This window comes from Juglans microcarpa x Juglans regia, chromosome 8S (assembly GCF_004785595.1).
Source record: "Juglans microcarpa x Juglans regia isolate MS1-56 chromosome 8S, Jm3101_v1.0, whole genome shotgun sequence".
Classification (NCBI taxonomy): Eukaryota; Viridiplantae; Streptophyta; class Magnoliopsida; order Fagales; family Juglandaceae; genus Juglans; species Juglans microcarpa x Juglans regia.
Window position 1 is genome coordinate 4712881 of NC_054609.1, and position 22134 is coordinate 4735014.

The 22134-nt window shown below is 36.0% G+C and overlaps 3 protein-coding genes across 3 annotated transcripts; all 3 read left to right on the top strand.

The window, feature by feature from the left end:
* Nucleotides 1-346: 346 nt before the first annotated feature.
* On the top strand, nucleotides 347-15206 carry LOC121244034 (ethylene-responsive transcription factor RAP2-1-like). Its single transcript, XM_041142079.1, has 3 exons — nucleotides 347-359; nucleotides 8690-8693; nucleotides 14087-15206. The coding sequence occupies exon 3, from the start codon at nucleotides 14468-14470 to the stop codon at nucleotides 14915-14917; it is 450 nt and encodes a 149-aa protein (XP_040998013.1). The 5' UTR covers nucleotides 347-359; nucleotides 8690-8693; nucleotides 14087-14467; the 3' UTR covers nucleotides 14918-15206.
* LOC121244141 (probable carbohydrate esterase At4g34215) lies at nucleotides 4380-5438 on the top strand. Its single transcript, XM_041142182.1, has 2 exons — nucleotides 4380-4976; nucleotides 5241-5438. The coding sequence occupies exons 1-2, from the start codon at nucleotides 4380-4382 to the stop codon at nucleotides 5436-5438; spliced, it is 795 nt and encodes a 264-aa protein (XP_040998116.1).
* On the top strand, nucleotides 6439-8141 carry LOC121244033. Its single transcript, XM_041142078.1, has one exon. It carries the CDS (start codon nucleotides 6615-6617, stop codon nucleotides 7860-7862), a length of 1248 nt encoding a protein of 415 aa, XP_040998012.1. The 5' UTR covers nucleotides 6439-6614; the 3' UTR covers nucleotides 7863-8141.
* Nucleotides 15207-22134: the final 6928 nt, after the last annotated feature.

The following is a 22134-nucleotide window of genomic DNA, read 5'->3' on the forward strand; positions in this document are numbered from 1 at the left end:
AGCAAGAAAGGGAGATGGGAGGGTAGTTTTCGTTGGGGATTCCTAACATTATGAAAATCATAAGTTGGAACTACCGAGGGCTTGGGAACCCTCGGACAGTTCAAGATCTTTATCCGATGCCTAATGGTAAAAGATAAGCAGGCCAAATTGGTGTTCTTGATGGAAACTATGGTTAATGTAGGGATGTTGGAGAGTCTGAAAAGGAAATTGCAAATGGATGATTGCTTTGTGGTAGATCCAATGTGTAGGAGATGTGGTCTAGCTTTATTTTGGAAAAGTGAGAATGAAGTGGAAGTATTGAATTACTTTCAATGGCATATAAACATGTTAATCAAGGGTGAGAGGAATAAAAGGGAGTGGTTTTTCTAAGGGTTTTATGGATACCTGATACTGGGAAGAAGAATTATTAATGGGAATTACTGAGAAGTTTAAAACCTACGAATCACGCAACAAGGTGTGTGGCTGGGGATTTTAATGAAATTTTATTTCAATCAGAGAAGGTTGGGGGAATATAGAGGGTTGAAAACGAAATGTGTCAGTTTCAAGAGGTGCTAAAGGAAAACAATTTGTTTGATCTAGGTTGTAGTGGTGGATTTTTCACATGGAGTAATAAGCTTACAAACCATACATTTACAAAGGAAAGGCTAAATAGGTGTGTGGCAAACAACCTTTGGAGATCAATGTTTAAGGAGGTAATAGTGGAGGGGCTTGCAGGCAGATGCTTAGACCACATTCCTACTCTATTATCTATGGTTGGGTTTGACTTTAGGTTGAGAAGAAAGAAATACCCATTCAAATTTGAAACTAGTTGGATTAAAGATGAAGGGTGTGAACAAATGTTTAGATAAAGGTGGTCAGGAAAGGATTTAATATCTAATCCTATAGAGAAGGTCCAAACTCTTATGAGGTCATGTAGTGGAGCTTTGGTGAGTTGGTTCAAGAGGAAGGATAGGGATCATGTGAATGATATTGAGCAATTGACTAAGAGAATAAAAGAAGTGCAAGATGTGGAGGGGCCTCGGAATGTTGAGGAGCTTAAACAACTACAGAAAGATGTTGGAGTTTTATTGGAACAGGAGGATATAAAATGGAAAGCAAAGAGCAAAGATGAACTGGTGTAGTATGGGGGATAAGAATACAAAGTTCTTCCATGCATGTGCTACTCAGAGAAGGACAAGAAATTAGATTGTATCAGTAGTTCATTCCCACTCCAATATGTGGATGGATCAAGAAGGAATTGTTGAGGCTTTCAAGGAGCATTTTTTTGAGGTATATAAAACAGCAACACCATCCAATAGTGTGGTTGAAACTTGCCTAGAAGCTCTGGAAGTTCGTGTGACAAGAGCTATGAATGACCTCTTACAAAAAGAGTTCACAAGAGAGGAAGAGGAGGAAGCCTTGAAATTGATGTGGAGGAAGCCTTGAAATTGATTGGTCCCTAGAAATCCCTAGGGTCTAATGGGTTCGAGGCTTGCTTTTACCAAACTTATTGGAGCATTGTAGGAGATGATGTGTGTGCTGCAGCTCTTAAGTTTCTTAATGGTGGGGGCATGGAGAAGTCTTTGAACCATACTTATGTTGCTTTAATCCCCAAGGTAAAAGACCCCAAGACAGTTAATGACTTTAGGCCTATACGTTTGTGCAATACTATGTATAAGGTTATAGCTAAAACCATAGCCAATAGACTGAAAGTGGTGTTGAACGATGTAATTTCCAAAAGTCAGAGTGCTTTTATTCCAGGGAGACTCATATATGACAACATTATTGCTGCTTATGAAGTCTTTCATTCAATGAAATTGAGGCAGAAGGATAAAATGGGTAGTATGGCTCCAAAGTTAGATATTTCAAAGGCATATGATAGAGTATAATGGACTTGTCTTGAGGTAATGATGAAAAAATTGGGCTTTGGAGACCAGTGGCTTAGTCTGATTATGAGGTGTGTTACATTTGTTTCGTATGTTGTTTTGACAAATGACAATCTAGGGGAGATGATTATTCCTTCTAGGGGTTTGAGATAGGGAGATCCACATTTTCCCTACTTATTCTTATGTGTACTAAAGGGTTGAGCACTATGATAAACCAGACTTAAGCTAAGGAAGAATTAAAGGGTGTGTATGTTGCCAGAGGAGGGACAAAAGTGATCCACCTTCTTTTTACTAATGATTTTATTATTTTTGGGAACGCAAGATGGGTAGAGTGGAAGAAGATTAGTGGTATTCTGGAGTTGTATGAAAAGGCGTTTGGACAGAGTTTAAATAAATAAATAAAAAATTACATTTGTTTTTAGCCCAAATTCAAAAGCTTCTATGAAGGGAATGATAGCAAAGGAGATAGGGGAAATGTTGCAAAATAACTATGAGAAGTATTTGGGACTGCCTATTATGGTTGGAAGGTCTCGAAATAATACTTTTAGAGACATCAAAGATAAAGTGTGGCAAAAGATAAGTAATTGGAAAAATTAATTGTTGTCACCTTCGGGGAAGGAAGCTATTTCTTAAGGCTATGATCCAGGCTATTCCAAATTATCATATGAATGCTTTTAGACTACCTAAGAAATTGTGCAAGAAATTGCCGTTGTCATTACTAAGTTTTGGTAGGGGTATAAAAATAATGATAATAAGATCCAATGGAGAAGCTTGTAAAAAATGTGCATGTCTAAAGTTGGAGGGGAATTGGGTTTTAGAGAGCTAGAGAGTTTTAACAATGCTCTACTAGCACTCAATATCAGGAGTTTTCGACCACCAAAAAGATAGTGCATAAACTTCATTTTTAGCCTCATCTCTACAACTGAGAAAACAAATCAGTTTTCAGTATTTTGTAAAATTTGATTATTGTTATATCATGGAAGTCATTAATTCTCTGAGAAAGTTATGAACATTGAATGCTCTGTACCAGTTGTCAGGTGCTAATTTATAACCAAAATGAAATTGTCGTAATAATCCCATAAAATTAAATTAAAATTTGGCTGCATGTTTGGAAGCCGCTCCCCATAGTTATAATCAATATAACTTTCTTCGATTGTTTTCTTCTAAGAGTACTTACATGGACTATTTACCCAAAATCATTTTTTAGGGTAATGTTAGATCATACAGTCCTAACTAGAGTATACAAGTTCCGCTCACTCTATTGAAAAAAAAAAGTCTATAAATAATGCTAAGTACAAGTCCAGTATATGCCTTTTGTAAAAAAGTGAATCTTATTAAAAAAGAATGATTTTTTTACACTTTTTTAAAGTAGAATTTCATAAAGACTTGCGTAAAATTTATCTATTTAAAAATTATAAAAATTATTTATTTTCTTCAAATTATGTCGGCCATATATATGTTTTGACTGTCGTACAGCTCTCACCAATCAAAGATGAATGAGGCATAATTAGCCAACTGAAAAGTCATAATAATACGTCAAGAGCCTGATGACCTGATGGCATATTCAAATGAAAAACTTGGTTCAAAATCCCCACTCCACTTTATTAAAATAATAATAATAATAATAATAATAATTAAAAAAAGGGTCGTAATATCGGCCTTCATATTCTTTCCACTTGATTACCCATTTATCGTGCTTCTCGTCTCGTGCACTTTTTGGTAGTTGCTACTAATTTATTAATTATTACGCTCATCCTCTATTACCATGCACATTATTACATATCTAGCTCTTGCATTTCTCGTTTCTTGTACTTCATGCTAGTTACCGCTTTAAACATGATCTTTGTTATGTTATGTACTAATAGCATGCATTCTGTACCATCTTGCTCATGTTTACACACTCTGAATGGATGGACTCACCTATTTATCTTCATTATTTTTTTCATATGACTTTGATAGTTATGACAGTTAGCCGGATCAATAGATGGCACGTGACAAGATTAAAAGATAAATGTTAGATAAGTGTCAAGTGGCATAAGTTGATTGGTGAGATTTTAGAGACGTGGTAGAGTTTAGTTTATTTTACTTAAAAAATTTTTTTTAGGTACTTGGTTTGTTAGGAAATATTATATTAAAGCTTTCTTATTATTATGGATTTAGGTTAAAAGGTTCCCATGGTACGGGGCGTGACGAAAAGAGTATTATATTTACGAAAATAGCCTCAATGGGTAGTAAAAATGTTGTAAAAAATATTATGTCTCAATCATTTTCCTAAATTAAAATAAAAAGATCTCAAGACAAGCGAACATGCTATCTTTTTTGTGGTCGAAAATTCCTCATATTGAGTACTAGTAATTTGTTTTCTTAGTTAGAGAGTTGAGGGTTAGAAACAAATCATACACTCTGTACGACACCTAAAATGGAGTTCCAACTCATATAAATGTAAGATCTCTTGCTTCTCTTCCATCACTGCACAACTATTACTCCTGCAATATCTAAAAGACAAGAAAAAGGATGTTTCTTTCCTTCATCTTCTTCGTATTTGTTCCTAATGTTGGGTCTGTTACACCCGGAGGGCTCAAACCCGACACCATATTCCTTTTAGCAGGACAAAGCAACATGGCCGGACGTGGAGGCATTTACAATGACACCAAAACCAACTTGCTCAAGTGGGATGGAATGTTTCCTCCACAATGCAATCCCACCCCTAACATCCTCACACTATCTTTAAACAAGACTTGGGACATAGCTAGTGAACCTCTCCATAAGGAAATTGATAATTTGAAGACCTGCGGGGTGGGACCAGGCATGCCCTTTTCCAATCAAATATTGGCAAAACGTCCAAACTTTGGAGTGATTGGTCTGGTCCCTTGCGCAGTTGGAGGAACAAAGATAGAAATGTGGCAAAAGGGTACTATACTATACAATCAGTTGGTTGATAGAGCAAAAGCTGCGAGGGAAAGTGTTGGTGGTAATATTCGTGCACTGCTTTGGTATCAAGGAGAGAGTGATTGTGGAGAGCAAGACTCTATGCTCTATAAAGGAAGGCTGGAGAAGTTCTTCAATGATCTTCGAGACGATCTTTACTCTCCTGACCTCCCCATTCTTTTGGTACATACTAATTTCTTTCAGTTATTATTGCTTAGTTCAATTAGTTTACTAACATGATTTTATATGATATGTTAGATCTTGTTTATAATAAAAATAATTTTACAATCTAACATACCACATCAAATCACGTCAGTTTGTAGATTTATTTTTGTAAAATTTATTTGTAACAAAAGTATTTCTCTTTTTACAAATTGGTTACACTTCAACATAGTGCACCTTTGCAAATCATTATAAAAATTCTAAAAATTTACATGTGTTTTGCAGGTTGTAATTTGTTCCGGAGAAGGAAACTTCCTAAGCAATGTAAGAGATGCTCAACTGAATATAAACCTGAAGAATGTCGTGCACGTTGATTCCTTGGGATCAACCCTTTTAGCAGATCACCTGCATTTGGATACAAATTCTGCTGTTCGCATTGGTCAGAAGCTAGCTGATAGTTTTCTAAACAACTTTTTTCACTAAAAGTAATTAAACCTAATTGATCCTCGAAATTCAATAATCTAAATAAATAATGTATTTGTATGAAACTAATGTTAGATTTAGTATTAGGGTATGCAAGGATTGAACACTCATTTTAAAAAAGAATAAGCCTCACTATAAATAATAGTGCCTGAAGTTTGTACACTCTAAAACTATACCTAGTATTATTCGTTTGTAATATCTTAAATAAAAGTAGTTATCAATGTCTTATTTCCATCATTGGTCTTTCTTTCTATGTTTGCGATGTTCTTCGTCCATATGTTGCACGAAATCTTTCAGCATGCTTATCTATTATCTTCTATATATCAAATCTTTTATCCTTGTGTGGTTCTAATAAAATGCTTTGATAGTCTATCCCATGGTTACCTCAAAGTCAATATGTTAATTAATAACTAAAATCTAAAATTATAAAAATAACTTACAACTCTTTTACATTTATTTTAGAATTCTTTTTTAAATTAAAATTATTTTATCAAATTAACACAATTAGATTGGTCAGTTATAAAAATAAATTATAAAAAATTATAAGTATATAATTATGTGTATATAATTTACACCAATGATATTAAAAAAAAAATACACCAATGATATAATAAGGATTATTTTATAAATAAATTTAATTTAAACTTATATTATAAAGCAAATTATATTATACCAATGATTATAAATAAGTGGTAAAGGTCTTAGTATTAGTGGTATATTCCCTCCAAGGTTGAAAGCTTGAATTTAATTAAGTGCAACAATCTCTCAGATTTGAATAATATTATATATAATTGTAAAGTGTGTAAATACATACAATTATTTAAAAAATTAATTATTTTTTATATAAATTTTATATATTTATTTTAAATAATTATACAACATTTGCCTACTCCATTCCGAAACGTGCTGGGCCGATAAAAATAAAAATCTCTTGAAAAAATTAATAGATATTGCTAGCTGAACCGAAAAATGAAAAATTACAATAATAAAAAAAAAAAAATCTAAAAACAATTACCGATCGATGCGAATGCTACCCTGTGGATTGAGATATCGTCCCAGCTTGAGCTCTGAAGATATGATAATGGCGAGCACACAAAGAGGAGGAGAAAGCCAAATATCGCTCTGACTTCTTTCTCTTTCTCTAACGGAGAGCAGAGGAAGAGCATATAATGAACCATGAATCTTCTCGTCACGGCAATGGACAATCTCCCTTCACTTTTCCTCCACAGGCCTACCTTCCCTTCATCCCAATCTCACTTCCTTAGCTTCCCCATCGTTTCAATACCTCCTTCCTCCCAATCTATAGCCCCACGTCTGTGGAGAACGAGACGCTTCGCCTCCAACGGGGTCGTATCCTCGGCGGCCTCAGAAATCGACATGGTCAAGAACAGGCATGGGGTCTATACGCCAAAGCAGAAGAAGGTTGTGGTTCTGTGGGACCTCGATAACAAGCCCCCGCGGGGCCCGCCGTACCAGGCTGCCATGGCGCTGAAGCAGGTGGCCCAAAGGTTCGGCGATGTGATTGACTTCGCGGCCTACGCCAACCGCCACGCCTTCATCCATTTGCCCCAGTGGGTACTCGAGCAACGGCGTGAGCGCAAGCAGTTGGACATTTTGGAACGCAAGGGTCTGGCTATCCAGTCCGAACCCTACATCTGTGGTGTCTGCGGCCGCAAGTGTAAGACCAATCTCGACCTCAAGAAGCACTTCAAGCAGCTCCACGAGCGGGAGCGCCAGAAGAAGCTGAACCGGATGAGGTCGCTGAAGGGAAAGAAGCGGCAGCGTTACAAGGAGAGATTCGTGTCCGGTAATCACAAGTACAACGAGGCAGAGAGGTCGTTGATTACGCCGAAGCTTGGGTACGGGTTGGCATCGGAGCTGAGGCGCGCCGGAGTGTTTGTAAAGACAGTGGAGGACAAGCCTCAGGCGGCGGATTGGGCGGTGAAGAGGCAAATGCAACACTCGATGAGCCGAGGGGTTGATTGGTTATTTCTAGTATCGGACGATTCGGATTTCTCGGAGATGTTGAGGAGGGCGAGGGACGCGAATTTGGGGACGGTGGTGGTGGGGGATTGGGATAGGGCATTGGGTAGGCATGCGGATTTGTGGTTCCCGTGGATTCAGGTGGAGAATGGGGAGGTGTCGGAGGAGGATTTGGTGCCGAAGAGTCAAAGGAGGAGGGAGGAGGATGAGCTGTTCTCTGTTACTAGTTTGGATGACAATGTTGCTAATGAGAGCCATTTTTTGGACGATGTAGTGGATGAACTTGTTGCAGCGAGGACCAGCATTAATGGTGTAAAGATTTCTGCTTTTTCTGAAGTGGTAGAGGAGGAGGTAGAGAGAGGGGGGCAATGGGAAACAGAGGAAGAGAACCTGGAGAATTTGTTGTGGGATAGTGAAGATGAGGAGGATGAGTATTACTGATATAGCCATTCTTGGTTTGAGTTATACAAGGCATTTATGAGCCATTTAATTCTTTTATGGAACCAGTATGTTTTGCTTAAAGTAGAAGAATTAGGCATAGGTAATGGTGGGAAGATATTGAAAACGGAAGCACCTAATATGCAGTTAACTGGTTTGGGAGTATACAGTGTTAATAGGTTGACCTTTGCCTAAAAATTACGACAATGTTTCACTTATGGGATATTTTGGCTGTTCGCTTTGAAGGAGCTTAAGGTTGTAATTGAATGTTTCTTTCATCAACAAACTCTCGAGGTTGCTGCTATTAGTGTCGTATTCGAGTTTTTTCAGAAATAGCATTTGTCTGCTCCAAATCATCCAAGTATGTTTATTTCTTTCAAGTAGAGTTAGTAAAAGCATATAACTTAATTAAGGTTTTATAATGAGAATTGGTGCGATGCTGCAATCCAATTAGGACCAGTTTCTGTTTTAGAATTTGCCTTGGTGTGTTGTTTAGTCCTGAAATTAGAATTAGTGGCAGAAAGATGCTTAGTTATTGTCGCATCGTTTATTTCATATTTGCCTGCAGGACTAGACTTAGTATGCCTCAGGAAGCAAAACTTTTGCACAATCATGCATATCTAGGCTGATTAGGTAAGTTTCATGTTGCTTCACTTTTTTAAACGATGGTCTGGTTGGTTTTGTCTTGGTGCCATGATATTATATTCTGGTTTTGATTCAGTGGTTCTTCTTTTCCTGAATTACTTAAAAGTTTATGTATAAAACCCCTATAGCTAAAAAATAGGTAACTAATACCAACGTTATAGATTGAAAGGAATCTGCTGTGGCAGAGAAGTTTTTAAGGGAAAGCAATCCTTTGATTTTCTAGAAGATGCAGCCCTAGATAAGGTTGTATTAATTATTAATGTATTTTCTCAGAAGATAGCTACCCACTTTAAATAGATGGGATAAGAAGCTTTGTTGAGTTTTAGACGAACTTGAACCTCAACCTATTTTATTTCTTCTACTCATATTTAATGTTGTATTAAAGTTTGAATAGCTGAATGTTAAAGTAGTAGTGATATATGAATTTTTTAGATGTAAATAGTATCTGTAACAGATATTAGTGCATGAGTTTGACTGCGCATGCACACGCACATGCACATAGAAGAGGTTATCTACAGCCCTTAGCCACACATAATTTTGTTAAGAGTTCATTTAATGGGCTAAGGATCTTGATCAGGAGCAACAACAAACTGAGCCAGTTTGAAACCTAGTTGCAAACAACTTTCTTAGCGTGATATAGTTTCCTAACATAGTTCTCAGACTCTGATGATGTTTTGTGATGTAATGCAGACCTTTGAACTTTGTTGCATTTACAAATCCTTAATTATTTAACTGTAATTTTGATCGAGGTTATGAGTTCTCTAATTTGAACTGATTATCTTAGCGTCTGTGGACATCTTCGCTCCAAGGCTTAGGGTCAGGACTAGAAGCAACCACAAAGAACGCAAGTTACACGCCTGAAAAAATCGTATGTATTCTTTTGTAGCATGAAAACAGTGACCTATTGCCAGATCTAATCTTGAACTCTTCTCCCTTTATCAGCTCTCACAGAACAGGTGGCTGGTATGTCACCATAATGAACTGCCTTTATTATTATTATTATTATTATTATGATCACCGTAATATTTATTGATATTACTATTAATATTATTTTTTTAATTTGTTGCTCTTATATGTGCATGTCCAACAATGTCAAGTAGGTTTTCCTTAGGCTCACACCTATAGAATACTTTTTTTTTATCAGTTCTTCATAACCTATAGAATACTATTAGATTGAACCTGTTGTATAAGTTTCAATTTATGGTACATTTTTCAGTGTATGACAATAATAACTTGTACAAAAAAAAAAAACTTACGAAGTTTGTCGAACATTATATGCTGTAGAATACTCTTCGATCTGTGAAAACTTGTCTGAACATTCAGCTTATATGAGCATGCTCATAACTTTCTGTTTAATCCATCTTCATCATAGGCACCACGTATTTTCCACTAGGATTTTACCTGTTTTGTTGCTTTACAAAGTTGTAGACAAAAAGGATGTGCTCCTATGGATTTCTAACATGAGTTTTGCTACAAATCAGCAACTGTTCACATCACACACTCCACACATGACATGAATTTTTTTTTTTTTTTTTTTTAATAGGGTATGGGGGTGATTTTCTGTAGGAGTGTTTTTCATAGGGTGTGGGGTGTGGAGTGGTGAATAGTGGCTGATGAGAAGAATTTTTTTCTAATATATCGGCTATTCCATGCAAGGAGTGAAAAATCATTATGTGCATCGTGTTCAATTGTAGTTGCTCGCTATTATTTTTATAAATTGGGGTTAATGACTAAGTCATTGAAAAACCCAGTCAGTCTTGCAGGTTGTGTTTGTTGACCAAATATTTCAGGATTCATTGTTTTGGCTGAGTGGCTTAGGATTTTGTTCATTGACTGTCGGAAATGACAAAACCCTCCTTGTTTAAGGAGGCCATTTTTTTTCATCTCTTTTTGTTTTTACTTTTTCTAAAAGTAAATTTTTTTTTTATTATTTTTATGTCTTTTTAATAATAAAAGAATTATGGGGCTGAACAGCCCCTTACAAAAACAGAGAAGAAAGCCCAATACACAGCAGCTAGATCTGAACGCTGAGTGCAGTGAGCCAAAACATGCAGCACCCGAATACTGCATCCATAGAATTCAGCACTTTAACTTCCCATTCTTACAAAAACAGGAAGATGAATTTTCTTCTTCCATTGTGACTCAATAAGAAAACAGAAGCAAGCTAAGAGATGATACGTCCATTAAAACCAGCACCTGATCAAAGCCTCCATATCATCCACTTCCAGCCTCACCCTAGCTATATATGCATGGAGTTTTGCACCCAACATCTCCAAGGAGGACATCTCTGAAGATATGGCTAGCACATAAAAAAAAAGAGTCCGTGACCAGCAGATTCATCACCCAATCGTCCATGATCTAGCTAGATGGATGCCTGATAAAAGGCAATGCAATAACATTAAGCAACGCATCATGAACAACATCAATCTTAGTGAGTTTTTTCTACCAACTTTTGATTATATAATGTTTACATGAGAAGCACGAAAAGGTGTAGGAGTTCTATTTTAGTGCAGCACTTCCATGATATGAGAATATTATATGTCCACTTGTTGCTGGGAATTCCTGGTCCATGATTGACATGATTAATTTGCAGTCAAGAGGCAAAACTAAAGTGATCTCAAGCTAGACTGACCCATTTCTTTTATTTTATTCTGATTTCTGGTGCTGCCGACTGATGACTCAATTTAGACAGTTAGCCAAATTCCTACGTCTTCCAAGTTCTTCCGTCTCTCTCTCTCTCTCTCTCTCTCTCTCTCTCATGCAATTTATATATATATATATATATATATATATATATATTAAGGGTAATACCAACGTTGGCCAACATCTGACAGTTTGTGTCTGTCTCATTTTTTGCTTAGTTTGAATGATTGCAGAGTGCAGACGTACAGTTGCTATCACATTCCAGATTTTTGCAGCAATTGCTTAGTGCTGAGTTTTTCTTTCCCTTCGTTTTATTATTTCTTTCCAATAGCAGCTTCTGCAATTCAGTGCTTCGGTACAAGTGAAGTATTTATGTCCAAAAAATTAATTTTGCATTTATTATTGATATAGTTAATACATTACTAATCTACAAATTTAATATGTCAAATTAAAAAATTAATTTTATTGTAAAGTAGACATAAAATTACCATAAAATTATATTAATTTATGAGTTTATTATTATAAAATATTTTGTGGCCGTACCATATTTTTAGTTTAATAGAGAGGATTTTGAAATCCTTCATCATTAAGGAATGGGATATTAATAAAACTTTTCTTTCATACTCGTATTAAAAGAAATAAATTGATATTGAGTAAATTTAACTTTTATTCCTATTTGAAACAGTGATTTATATATATATATATATTTATACACGCGTATATATATATATATATATATATATATATATATATATATATATATATATGAGAGAAATGCTATAATTATAAAGAGGTTTTATAAAAATAAATATATGATGTAATGTGATGTATTGTGTTAGATTGTAAAATTATTGTTATCGTAAAATAGATCTAATATATCATATGAAGTTAATTTAGATTATAAATTTATTTTTATGAGATGTATCTATAGTTGTCGCACTTTTATATATGTGTGTAGCTTGGAAAGACGATTTAATAGAGTGGATTTCTAATTAAGCTATATATTATTCCTCCATGCCATCTATCTCCATCATTAATGAGATAATTTAATAAAACTTAATTAGCTGTCGAACTCTTCTTAAATAATAAGGCTATTCAGTAGTTAACAAGTCAAAATAATGAAACTGATTGCCTCGAACCTTTTCGCCAAACCATTACCCAAGTGCCACGTTTCTATGATAGATATTGATCATTGTTAGTCACCGCTAGCTAGCAAGCTAATTAAGCACTCTATAATAAATAATGCTAATAATTTTCAATTAAAATTTAAAAATAAAGAAAATTAAATTAAATTAATATTTATTACATCATGAGTGATGTATCACCAATCATGTCTTGAAGTTTGTAAAATTTTTATTTTTTGTGGTAAGATTTGTACGAACAATATATAGCTCAAGCATATGATTAATTGGCTTCATTTTCATTTACATCTCCATTTACAACAACCACCATAAGGCTAGGGAACCACAAGAAAGTGAGTTACATTGGATCTAAAATGACTATAATGATGGAGTGAGATATACTTCTTAGTAGAAGAGAGAGATATCTCATGAGGTTCACACATTGAGAGAGAGGAGATAAAAAAAATAATGTTGATGATGGATTGCGACGAGAGGCATCTATAGGTGGTCGTGAGTTGCAAGTGACGTACAACATATATGATCGCAAGCTTCTCCCAATAAAGAGAAAAGCTTGTAATCAAAGTTTTTTTAAACATAGAAGAATTCGAGCTAAAATTAATAATATAGGAAAAAATCAATTTAAATCTTACAATAAAATTGTGCGTAGATGCCATGTGAGTTAGCGATAGCGTGTTTTTTACATGAGTTAGAATTTTCATTTGACGCATGAAAAATTTTGAAAAATAAGAGGATAGAGAGTTCAATCGACGCGTCGCGTGACGGATGATGCATGCATGGTAGCTCTATGTTAGAGGCACTAGTTTTTGTTTGGTCAAAGAGAAGAGAAATTGAGAAAGAAAGGGGGAAAGAGATAAGGGAAAAGGTGGTACGGTTTGAGGAGAGAGAATGAGTTGGAAGGAGGAGGAGGGGGAGGAAGAAGAAGAAGAAGAAGAGGAGGTGGGCAGAAACCGAATATATAATATTATATTTTTCTAAACTGTGTTATGATCTCACTGCTAGAAAGAGATAGAATAATAACAATGCTTAATGACAAGAAGGTTGTGCAGAATTCCTTCTGCACTTAAAAAAAAAAAAGGAAAATTTACTTTTCCACCCTCCCAAAGAGAAATTAAAGGTGGCCCCCCCACCTTCGTAATTTCCACAGCCTAGGTTCATTCGCCATTTGCGTGGACGGAAGTACTCATTTTCACAGCCGCAAAAATCCATCTAAGCACCGACCCCTCTCTCTTTCTATCCCAAAAACTACCTCCCACTTGTCCACAAAAACCAAACTCCTCGTCACCATCATCATTCACTCTTCAATCATATAAAGATTCTACGAAACATATTGAAAAACTGATATAATTTTACATAATATTTTAGATTTATTTTATTATAAAATTAATTTTATAATTTAATATACAACATTAAATTATCTCACTTTATGAATTTATTTTTATGAAATTTATTTATAATTAAAGTATTTTTTATATAATTAAAGATATTAATAACATGTATAAGGTTATGTCATGGTTCGACAAACAAAGGCATCTTAATGAGCATCAAATTAAGGGCGGGGGCTTTGGAGTCGGGTTGTTGCTTTGATTGTTTGCTTGCGTACAAGAGGCGTAACCATCCAAGTCGGCTCTCACATGCCCACAAAACCGCTACGTGCATTTTCTTTTTTCTTTTTCTTTTTTTATGAACTCTCCAAAGAAATTGCCCTTTCAGACCCACCAAAAGTGATCAGCAAAATATATATATACATATATATATATAGTTTACATGCATATTGCGTCACCTACTATTATATAAGAGAGAGAGAGAGGGAGAGAGAGAGGGAGGGAGAGATCAGACAGAAGGGATGGGAGATGATGGATTTTGTCGGCCAGTTTTGGACTTATCTTCAAGGAAGATCAACGTGGCGGCCGTTCCCAGAACAGAGACTATAGCAGCCAAATAGGAAACTCTCCAGCCCGCCTCTTTCTCTCTCTGCATTTCCCTATATATATATATATATATTGCACTCTGCATATTCCAGGAAATTGTTTGTGGCATGGACTTTCTGCAACTGAAAACGGTATCTTCCTGGGTTTTGTTTTCGTTTTTGGGTTATATGCTGTAGCTGTTGAGATTTTACGAGAAAGTAAGAGAGGGAGGGAAAAAGGCTAGGGGTGCTAGAGTAGTGATTATTCTGTGATGGAAGGAGCTGCGTGTTGTTCGACGTCAACAAGTGTAGAAAAGCGAAAGCAGAGGCAAAACCAGGAGAAGCCATACAGGGGAATAAGGATGAGGAAGTGGGGGAAGTGGGTGGCCGAGATTAGAGAGCCCAACAAGAGGTCTAGGATTTGGCTTGGCTCCTACACGACTCCGGTCGCCGCCGCACGAGCCTACGACACCGCCGTGTTCTATCTCCGAGGCCCTTCCGCTCGGCTTAACTTTCCCGATTTAATCTTCCAAGAAGACGATGACGAGCTCCGGGACATCTCCGCTGCTTCTATACGCAAGAAAGCCACCGAAGTCGGAGCCAGAGTCGACGCCCTTCAGACCGCGCGCGCTCTCCATGCATCGCAACCGAAGCCTAGTCGAGTCTCGGAGACGCCCGATTTAAACGAGTATCCGGGACCGGAAAACTCCGACGAAGAATGATCAATATTAATACACACTTAGTTATTAGTTTCTTCATGTCTTTTTCCATGATCTTCCGGCGGTGTGCAAGAAAAAAGAAATTGCATCTCGCACACCGCTAAGAGAAATTTAGGAGGAAGGAGTTGAAGTTGGCTGTGAAAACACAATCAACAGGTCCTGTTTGATAAGTTTGGATTCCCAGTTGTAACCAGAATTAAGCAGAAATAGTTTTGATAGTGATCAGATTAGTTTTCTTTTTCTTTTTCTTTTTTCTTAATTTCTCATCGATTAAACAACTTCTCATTTATCATGTCTCTGGGTATATAAATTCTCTTAGAAATGATCCCTGCACTTAAGTTTTGGCCAGAAATTTGAGGAGCAGACCAAGGAAAGATGAATGGCCGTGGAATGAGGGAAACAGCGATGGCCTACCAAACAAGCTTTTTTATTTTCCATTATTTCTTTTTCCCAGGACGCAAAGGAGATAAGATCAAGATAAGGCAGACTCGGGGCACCAAGAACTGCTACTTATGACGTGCCTGTGGACACCACAAAAACCATGAAAAGGAGAGAGAGAGAGAGAAAGAGAGAGAGACAGAGAGAGTGTGGTGGTCCTTAATCAGAGAGGAGGGCCCGGTGTCACCGTCATGGCATGGTGGAAGCTTACGAAAGCTTTGCTTACTAGAAGTTGATGGGTGATGTGGCGGTGATAGTTTGTGTGTTTTTTTTTTTTGTCTTCATGTTTTGTTAATTAATGTAATTGTAAATATTTTGTGTTTAGTTTTTTTTTTGTGCTTTTTTTTTTATTTTTTGTTCTTTCTTGTTTTGGATTGCATTTTTGAGTTAATGATAGTATGTTCTCACTTCCCTTCATGCCTATTTAATTATGTTATTGATAATAAATATCTTGGCTTTACGTGCATCGGAACTTTGTTCTCAAACATCCTACGCTGATAAAAAAAAAATTTATAAATATCTTAATTTTCGCGTATCATATAATTTTATACGAAATAGGTCGATCAGATATGTTTGATTACTTTTTAAATAGCTCTTTCTTTTAAAAAAAATATTGAATTTTGTAAAAATTTCTAAAGGTGGATAGCTAAAATAAATTATAATTTCAATAAAAAAAAATTTGAAATGTATTTTACATTGAGATTTGTAAAAACAAGAGAGAATAAAAGTTATTTCTCAAAAAAATATGTTTTCAATGAAGTTTTTATTTATCATTAATTTTCCAAGTTGTCTAGCCCTAGGAAGGAAACATGTATTACTAAAGGGTGATAATTTTATCTTTTTATGAGTATTTCCAAAATTTTAAAATGAGTCCAATTGTCTGATAGATTTTTATCATCGGTGACGATTTATGGGGAGAAAATGTAGTATTTTTTTTTATTTTTTTATTTTTTTGTCTTGATTTGGTTCATTAAAATAGTTTCAAACCGATGATAATGTTTTGTTTTTTTAATTTGGTCGGTTAATTTTTTTATGGCCGGATTTCTTTCTTGCAAAAACAATACATATATGTTGCTGACCCAACAGTCCTTGATACATTAACCTTTTGACTTTCTTTCATTATACATATAAATTAAGTAAATCTACATGGTTTATGGATCTTAGTGCTCTATTATTAATTATTTTTCTCGTTGGCTTATGTTAATTAATTGTTCCACAATTATTTTCTTTTCTTTACTTGATCGGTTAAATTTCCCCTTTTGTTTCTTTTTTCTTTCCTTTTCCCATCACCAAAGAACGAAAAACGTTGTATGTTCTATTATTATTTTTATTTTTTTTGGTATTAAAAACGTTCTATGTTCACCCCAACCCCATTAGATAAACATTACAAACGAGCTATTTCCTGTAAAATAATTATTTTTTATTAAAATGAGTTTATTTTCGTCGTAAATAATCATTTTTGTTACAAATAATTTGTCATAAATGTTCGTTTTTCTTGTATTCGAGAGGCCAACATTACTAGATGAGAAGTGTTACAATCACAAATAAATTTTATAAAAGTACACTCACAAATTAATGTGATTTCATATAAAACATTATATCTATTTTACAACAAAGTAACTTTACAATTTAATGTACTACATCAAACTACCTGTTTAGGAAAAAGTTCTGTCATTGGTGGGGAAAAGTGCAAAATATCACGCAGCTAGTGTTTCTTCATCGATAGCTTTCTGTTAATGGCATAGGAATATTGCGGTTTTCCTTTTCATTGACGTTGGTGGTTGTGGGTGTTTGATAGTGTCTTGTTGCACTGGATAATGCCCTTCATGAAATGTGTTGTGATTGAGGCTAAGCTTTTTGAGGTGGTAGGGATGGGCGTTATGTATTTTTGAGTGAGAAATGGCGGAAAGGGGTGAAACATATGAGAGTGGGGGTGGGGACTGCTAGGTGGTTTTGTAGAGCTCTGGAGGGTGGTCTGAAGGCTACAGGTTGGGGCTTCTACTCTACTCATGGGGATGGGGACAGAGGCTATATTACTCAAAGTTGCTCCAATGCTCAAGGGACTTACATGGTTCTTACGGAGTATAAAGGTGGTGGGAGAAGGAGTTTCATCTTTATCCCTGAAGGCAGAGGTGGTATGGGCTGGAGGAACCTAATGGTGATATTGTAGGATGTTGTTAAAGGAGATGTTGTTGTTTTGATTGTACTTGCGAAACCTTTGTATGGAGTTCTTCCGTCGCCATTCAAGGAGGCGCTAGTAGGTCAACATGAGGAGCCTTGAGTTGCGGAGGGGTCAGAGATGACATGATTGCCCAAGTCTGGTGGTGTTCCATCTTTAGAGAGGGGTCAGTGCAGCAACGTTAATTGCAGGGATGGTGTTGGTCCGAATAAGGAAACTTTTGTAGAGGCCATAGCTATTATCGAAACACGCTTGGGAGAACTAAATGATTTAGTTGGTTGGCTGAAACGCAGCGTTTTGGGGCAGGATATGGAACTTCACGGGAGCTTAGGAAAGCGACAGGCCTTGGGCCCAGTAGATGGGCCTCAGCCCAAGGTCATTCTCGATCCAGCAGTTGACTTTGTTGGGGGATTTCCAAAGGCCGATGTTGACCCATTGGCCCATGGGCCCAAATCAATATCGTCGATGAGGCCTCAGGTGGTCTTGCCGTAGGTGATCGCGTCGATGGTCTCACCGCAGGCCATCGCTCCATCGACGACGACAACTACGCCGATGGGTCCTCTTCCAGAGCATGAGGGTCTAGTTCAAAGCCAAATCGAGGGAATACTTCCTCCTTTGGCAGTGGGACCTTTACAGACATGTCAGACAGTGGTCGCCGACATGGTCTCAACTCAGGTAATGCCGACGAGGGTGGTAGATCAAATTCTACCGTGGCGCGAGGAGGAGAAATCGCAGATTCCGTCTACATTCTGTAGCTTTCAAGAAGTTGACTCCCAAAAATCGTCGAGCCATAACTTAGAACCCTTTTTTATCGTCGGTGACAATTTATGGTGAGAAAATGAAGTATTTTTTTTTTTTATGTCTTGATTTGGTTCATTAAAATAGTTTCAAACCGATGATAATGTTTTGTTTTTTTAATTTGGTCGGTTAATTTTTTTATGGCCGGATTTCTTTCTTGCAAAAACAATATATATGTTGCTGACCCAACTGTCCTTGATACATTAACCTTTTGACTTTCTTTCATTATATATATAAATTAAGTAAATCTACATGGTTTATGTATCTTAGTGCTCTATTATTAATTATTTTTCTCGGTGGCTTATGTTAATCAATTGAAATAATTGGCTTCAACAATTATTTTCTCTTCTTTAATTGATCGGTTAAATTTCCCCTTTCCATTTCTTTTTCTTTCCTTTTCCCATCACCAAGAAACTAAAAACGTTGTATGTCCTATTTTTTTTGTTTTGTATTAAAAACGTTCTATGTTCACCCCAACTCCATTAGATAAACATTACAAACGAGCTATTTTCTGTAAAAATAACTATTTTCTGTTAAAATGAGTTTATTTTTATCACAAATAATTATTTTTGTTATAAATAATCTGTCATAAATATTCATTTTTCTTGTATTCGAGAGTCCAGCATTACGAGATGAGAAGTGTTACAATCATAAATAGATTTTATAAAAGTACACTCATAAATGAACCTGATTTCATATGAAACATTAAATCTGTTTTACAACAAAGTAACTTTACAATTTAATATACTACATCAAACTAACTGTTTAGGAGAAGGTTCTGTTATTGGTGGGGAAAAGTGCGAAATATCACACAGCTAGTGTTTCTTCGTCGATAGCTTTCTATTAATGGCGTAGGAATATTGCGGCTTTCCTTTTCATTGATGTTGGTGGTTGTGGGTGCTTGATAGTGTACTGTTGCACTGGATAATGCCTTTCATGAAATGTGTTGTGATTGAGGCTAAGCTTTTTGAGGTGCTAAGGATGGGTGTTATGTATTTTTGAGTGAGAAAGGGCAGAAAGGGGTGAAAAATATGAGAGTGGCGGTGGGGACTGCCAGGTGATTTTGTATAGCTCTGGAAGGTGGTCTGAAGGCTACAAATAGGGGCTTATACTCTGCTCATAGGGATGGGGACAGAGGCTATATTACTCAAAGCTGCTCCAATGCTCAAGGGACTTACATGGTTCTGGCGGAATATGGAGGTGGTGGGAGAAGAAGTTTCATCTTTATCCTTGAAGGCAGAGGTGGTATGGCCTGGAGGAACCTAACGGTGGTATTGCAGGACGCTGTTAAAGGAGATGTTGTTGTTTTGATTGTACCTGCGAAACCTTCGTATGGAGTTCTTCCGTCACCATTCAAGGAGGTGCTAGTAGGTCAACATGAGGGGCCTTGAGTTGCGAAGGGGTCAGAGATGACAGGATTGCCCAAGTCTGGTGATGTTCCATCTTTGGAGAGGGGTCAATGCAGCGATGTTAATGGCAGGGATGGTGTTGGTCCGAATAAGGAAACTTTTGTAGAGGCCTTAGCTGTTATCATAATATGCTTGGGAGAACTAAATGATTTAGTTTGTTGGCTGAAACATAGCGTTTTGGGGCAGGATATGGAACTTCATGGGGGCTTAGGAAAGCGACAGGCCTTGGGCCCAGCAGATGGGCCTTAGCCCTAGGTCATTCTCGACCCAGCAGTTGACTTCATTGGAAGATTTCCAAAGGCCGCTACTGACCCATTGGTCCGTGGGCCCAAATCAATATTGTCGATGAGGCCTCAGGTGGTCTTGCTGCAGGCTGTCACTCCATCGGCGATGGCAACTATGCTGATAGGTACTCTTCCAGAGCGTGAGGGTCTAGTTCGAAGCCAAATAGAGGGAACTCTTCCTCCTTTGGTAGTGGGACCTTTGTAGACATGTCCAACGGTGGTTGCCGACACGGTCTCGACTCAGGTAACGTCGGCGAGGGTGGTAGGTCAAATTCTACCGTTGCGCGAGGAGGAGAATTCGCAGATTCTGTCTACATTTTGTAGATTTCAAGAAGTTGACTCCCAGAAATCATTGATCCATAACTTAGAACCTTTTTTTATCATCGGTGACGATTTATGGTGTGAGAATGTAGTATTTTTTTTTTTTTTTGTCTTGATTTGTTCATTAAACTAGTTTCAAACGATGATAATGTTTTGTTTTTTTAATTTGGTCTGTTAATTTTTTTATGGCCGGATTTCTTTCTTGCAAAAACAATATATATGTTGCTGACCCAACTGTCCTTGATACGTTTACCTTTTGACTTTCTTTCATTATATATATAAATTAAGTAAATCTACATGGTTTATGGATCTTAGTGCTCTATTATTAATTATTTTTCTCGGTGGCTTATGTTAATCAATTGAAATAATTAGCTTCCACAATTATTTTCTTTTCTTTAATTGATCGGTGAAATTTCCCCTTTTGTTTTTTTTTTTTCTTTCCTTTTTCCCATCACCAAGGAACTAAAAACGTTGTACGTTCCTTTTTTTTTTTTAATTCTTTTTTATTAAAAACGTTCTATGTTCACCCCAACCCCATTAGATAAACATTACAAATGAGTTATTTTTTGTAAAAATAACTATTTTTTATTAAAATGAATTTATTTTCGTCGCAAATATATAATCATTTTCGTTACAAATAATCCGTCATAAATGCTCGTTTTTCTTATAGTCGAGAGGCCAACATTACGAGATGAGAAGTATGACAATCATAAATAAATTTTATAAAAGTACACTCACAAATTACATGATTTCATATAATACATTAGATCTATTTTATAAACAAAATAACTTTGTAATTTAATATACTACATTAAATTATATTAATTTATAAGCTTACTTTTATAAAATCCCTACATACCTAAAATATTTCTCAAGATAAAATACACATCTTTCATTTAACGAAGACTATTTCAACAAGAGCTAGTCAAAGTCCCTTAGCCCTTTCTAAAACCTACTACTAAAAACAATGCGTATCTTATTTAATTAAGTCTGGTCAATCAATCTAGAGTTCCACTGCAGTACAGTACGAGTATATGAGGAAAAACAGAAAGAAAGAAGGAAAGCGATTAATGTTGGATTGCTTGCAAATAAGGTCATCCACCCTATAGTTTTACTTTCTACGAAAACGAAACAGTTCAACAATTCAACAATTCGGTGAGAAAGCTGCCAATATTGTTTTTTGGAGTCGTATTTGTCGAATGACATGACAGGAAAACAATGTCTAGAGGCATCAAAGTCATACAATTGCAGGCACCGCCGAGAACATGCCACATAACCTTCAGGTTCCCATCAAAGCCACAATTCTCATGACCAAGTACTGAAAGATAGATAAGGATCGTCTTATTTCATAACTTTTCTAAGGTCCAGTATGCAGCTAACAGCACATGACACCTATGTAAGCATATTCTCTCGTTTAGATATTATTATCTTTAATGGATAAAGCTAAGCTGTACTTAAACCATTTGTAATAAAAGTAATAACCCATATTCATATCCAACCAGCCTGCATAAATACAATTTGTACAAGTGTTAAATAAATAAATCTCGGACATTTTCTTTGTAAAAAAATAAATCTCACTATAAAGTGTGAAAAAACTTATTATTTTTTAGTTAGACCTATTTTTATATAAAGATTTGTGCAAGACTTATCTATTTAAAATTTATACCTAGAATTACTCTAAATACATTTTTACTTAGTCAGAAGGTCATTCATTCATGAAATTGCTAGTAGAAGAAATACCATCTTTTGTTAAGATAATAAATAATAAGTGGTTAAATTAATAAATAATAA